At 37.6% G+C, this 4,351-nt stretch overlaps 1 protein-coding gene across 1 annotated transcript; it reads left to right on the plus strand.

The window, feature by feature from the left end:
- The first annotated feature begins 941 nt into the window (after positions 1-941).
- Positions 942-3,066, plus strand: LOC140871730 (glycosyl hydrolase 5 family protein-like). Its single transcript, XM_073274407.1, has 3 exons — positions 942-1,523; positions 1,611-2,205; positions 2,630-3,066. The coding sequence occupies exons 1-3, from the start codon at positions 942-944 to the stop codon at positions 3,064-3,066; spliced, it is 1,614 nt and encodes a 537-aa protein (XP_073130508.1).
- Positions 3,067-4,351: the final 1,285 nt, after the last annotated feature.

Below are 4,351 nucleotides of genomic sequence, written 5' to 3' on the forward strand. Positions count from 1 at the left end.
AATACAAAAAAAATTCACAACTTTTATTAAAAATACATATATCATAATAAAAATAAAAAATTAATTCTTCAGGCCCGCGGGCCAACCCAGGCCCACGGCGGCCTAACCTGCGCGGGTCACGGGCCTAGGCGGGTTAATCCACCTTGGCCCACCTTTTGTTGGGTTGAAATTTTTTCAATCCAACCCACTTAAATTGTGTGACGGGTGGGCCGACCCAACGAGCCTAACTCAAATTGATGACTTTGTAGATGTACGCCGAGATATATAGATCGATGCATGACATCAATCGTCAATTTGATTCACGGGTCAAGTGTCGACCGGATTTTTTTTAATTGTCTTTTAATTATGGCCTAGCTAGCTTATATATCGGTCCCAATCGTTTCTTATAACTGCTAGTTACTTTAATTTTTTTAAAAATAGAAACAAATCCGAGAAAGGCTGCTGCAGATTGCCAGATTCTGCCGCAATTGCATTGTTTTTTATTTATATTTTAAAAAAAAATCAAAAACAAATCAGGGAAAGATTAATGCATGCAGATTCTGCTGATTAATATTCTGTAACATTCCATGGATTAGTTTTATCTCTCGAAAGCGCATTATTTTATATATTTGTTTTTAAAAAAAATCCCCAACATCTGCATTTAATACACGTTATAACCTTAAATCAAATATTTACAGTTTTTCATGCTCCTATAAGTATAATAACATTAAAGGTACATATCTAATATACCAAACGTCAATATTTACATTATTAATATATATGGTAATATTTGTTATTGTAAGGTGAGATTTGATATTGAATGTATTATTAGATTTTATTAGGTAGAATTCTTGTTTTGAATTTGGTAAGTAGATATTTTGTATGGAATTTTTTTTTACTACAAAATTGATTTAATTTATATATATATTATATCTCTTCTCAGGCACCATCATTGTTATACAATGGCATGCAAAATAAATATAATTGAAGCAATTATTTTCCTTCTGCTTCTTCTTCAAACAGCAAATTCAATCCGTCTGGCGACTAACTCCAGATGGATAGTGAATGAAGCAACAGGAAAAAGAGTAAAACTCGCCTGCGCGAATTGGGTCTCACACTTGCAGCCAATGATCGCAGAAGGGCTTGAAAAACAGCCCCTGAAATACATAGCCGGGCAGATAGCTGAGACTGGATTTAACTGCGTGAGATTCACCTGGCCTACGTTCATGTTCACCAGGCCTGAATACGGTAACCTCACCGTTTCGCAATCACTCGATAAATTCGGACTGAGAGACGCAAAAGCGGGGATTGCAAGAAATAATAATCAGTTTCTGTACATGAGTGTGATGGAGGTTCATAAAGCAGTGGTGAATGAACTCGGGAGGAATAATCTGATGGTGGTTCTGGATAACCATATCAGCGAGCCTAAATGGTGTTGCAGCGGCAGAGATGGGAATGGGTTCTTCGGGGATGCTAGCTTTGATCCCAATGAATGGTTAAAGGGATTGGCAGCAGTTGCAGCTACGTATAAAGACAACCCCGCGGTGAGGTTTTTTTTTTTCATCCTTTTGGTTTCATGCATGCACACACGAAAATCATTAGATTTGTTTCATATGATCCTTAATTTGCAGGTGGTAGCAATGAGCATGAGAAATGAGCTAAGAGGTGACAGAGAAAACGAGCCGGATTGGTACAAATACATGCAACTAGGGGCTCTCACCATAAATAAACAAAACCCTCATGTACTTGTAATAGTCTCTGGTCTGCACTACGACGGCCATCTAGAATTCCTGAAATCAAAGCCTTTCGTGGTCAACATAGGCAATAAATTAGTGTTTGAAGCACATTGGTACACCTTTGGAACCCCAGCAGAGAAATGGAAGGCTCAAACCAACCTAGTGTGCGCGAGCATGACTCAAAGTGTTGAAAACAATTTCCTTTTCTTGATCAGAGGAAACCACCCTTCTTACCCTCTGTTTTTGAGTGAATATGGTATAGACCAAACAGGTGTGAATGAGGCTGATAATAGGTACATAAGTTGCTTCTTGGCGGCCGTAGTAGAGAATGATTTAGATTGGGCCTTGTGGGCTTTTCAAGGAAGTTACATGCTTAGAGAGGGTGGAGTCAACGTCGGAGAATCTTATGGGATTATGGATTTCAATTGGGTTCGTCCCAAAAACCCTTCTTTTGTGCAAAGATTGCAGTTTGCGAGACAAATGAATCAAGGTACCGAACCATTCGACATCTGAGTACTACATGTATTTTCAACGTGGAAAAATATTTTTTTGTCCATTAACTTGTTCATTTTTTGGTTTTGATCAATTAACTTTTCCGATTTGGGTTTTGGTACGCTAACTTTTCATTTTCTGTGATTTTTGGTCCAACTGCATACGTGTCAGCGTCTGATTGGTCCACATCATAATTTTGGACCAATAAAAAGATGACACGTATGCAGTTGGACCAAAAATCACATAAAATAAAAAAGTTAGTGTACCAAAACCCACATCGAAAAAGTTATTGGACCAAAACCAAAACATGAACAAGTTAATGGACCAAAAAAATTATTTTTCCTTTCTATGTCTTATAAATTCCCTACAAATGAGGATGCCTGTTGTCATCAAATTTTTTTTTTTTAATTGTAATTGTGCAGGTTCAATTTCGAGACAGCTAACTAGTTACTACAAAATATTCCACCCCGAAACTGGTTTATGCGTGCAGCTTGGCCGAAATAACTTGATATTCCTATCCGGCTGCACCAACGCAACTCACTGGGATCAACACCGACACGGTGGTACAATCAGGCCTGCCGGATCTCGAGCGTGCTTAGTTGTAGCGGGAAACAATTTTGCGGCGGAAGTTAGGGACGATTGCACCAGCAATAGAAGCAAGTGGATTATTGTTTCGACCTCTAGGCTTCATTTAGCTGCCCGAAATGGTCAAGGGAGTTATTTTTGCTTACACAAGAATGCAGCCGATGGCACAATTCTTACTGCGAAATGTCTCTGTGTAGGAAACAACCTTATTGATCTTCATACTTGTGCTGATAATCCTCAATCACAATGGTTTAAGTTTGTCCCTGTTAATTAGTATTTATATATGCTAGCAAGATATATTTTGAGTTTTTGACCTTGCTATCACGTTGACTGACAAAATCAGTCAATATAAGAGTCCCAAACGTAATGTATTGTTACAATTTTTTTTTGAGTTCAATTATAATTAACTAAGCAAAAAAATTATATATCATTTCGGATTTCTACTTCCAGCGTGATTCCACCGGCTAAAACTCCGGCAATCCGTTGCATAAACTTGAGAATTCTTGGCTTTGATGCATTTGCCACTCCATGGATGCATGGTACAATATGTAGTAAATGGGCACATTTGAAAAAGGGTCTACATATAATGGTAAACTCCGGCAATCCGTTGCATAAACTTCACGACCTGAAGATAACAAAAATAGACTCGCAGCTAACGACTCTTGTACAAATAGATGCTCAAGAATGGCAAGTTTGCTACAGCTGCATATGGTAAAGCAAAGAACAGTTTGAATACCAAAATTTTGCCCAACTTATAAATAAAAGATCCCATATATAGTATGTCATTGTTCTATTACTGAAAAAATTGGCAAAGAGATATTCATGAAATAGTAGAATAAATGCCCTGACCGACGTATGAATTCAACCATTATGCACTTGCAAAAATGTCATCGATCTACACCATGTCAAAACAAGGATAAGCCAACTTAGTCGCGAAAAACAAAGACAATGTGAAATAAACGGTGTACGTGGTTGTTATGTAAAATAGGGCAGTGTTGTACTTCGTGTCGTAACACCAAAGACAACACAGTGCAGCGGAAATTTAAAGTGTAAATAAAACTCAAGTAATAACTTTTGCACGAGTATAAAAACTCGTGCGGGTGCCTTAGGGCTAAATATCACTAGTAAGCGTAAGAACAGTCTTACAAAATAATCCTAATGATTTTACGAAAAGTCATTAAATTCTAAATTTCTCAACACGTTGAGAAATCAAACTTGCATCCTAAAATACGACAAGGTATAAAAGAAACTGGATGCAACTCCCGTAGCCTAAATAGAAGAGACAGTAAAGATCTTCGAACAACACTATTCCCACAGTGTTGTCTATGATGTCTTCAACACGAACGGCAACACGGGGACAAGCAACAACAATGGTTGCAATCCTTGCTTCAGAATTCTTCAGATTCTTCAATAAAATTCTTCAGTCTTTGCGCAGAGAATTATCGTCTGAAGCGTCACTTTTCTTGTGCGTGAAAATCTTCTTTTATAGATAATCATCCAAGCTTTGAAGATTTTCTTAGATAGAGTCCTACAAGAATAGGTAACAAAGTTTTAGTAGG

The sequence above is a fragment of the Henckelia pumila genome, chromosome 1 (assembly GCF_033568475.1).
Source record: "Henckelia pumila isolate YLH828 chromosome 1, ASM3356847v2, whole genome shotgun sequence".
Classification (NCBI taxonomy): Eukaryota; Viridiplantae; Streptophyta; class Magnoliopsida; order Lamiales; family Gesneriaceae; genus Henckelia; species Henckelia pumila.

Coding starts and splice junctions, on each gene's coding strand:
- LOC140871730 (XM_073274407.1), top strand. CDS start 942: ATGGCATGCAAAATAAATATAATTGAAGCAATTATTTTCCTTCTGCTT. Junction 1,524..1,610: donor CGTATAAAGACAACCCCGCG/GTGAGGTTTTTT, acceptor CTTAATTTGCAG/GTGGTAGCAATGAGCATGAG. Junction 2,206..2,629: donor TGCGAGACAAATGAATCAAG/GTACCGAACCAT, acceptor GTAATTGTGCAG/GTTCAATTTCGAGACAGCTA.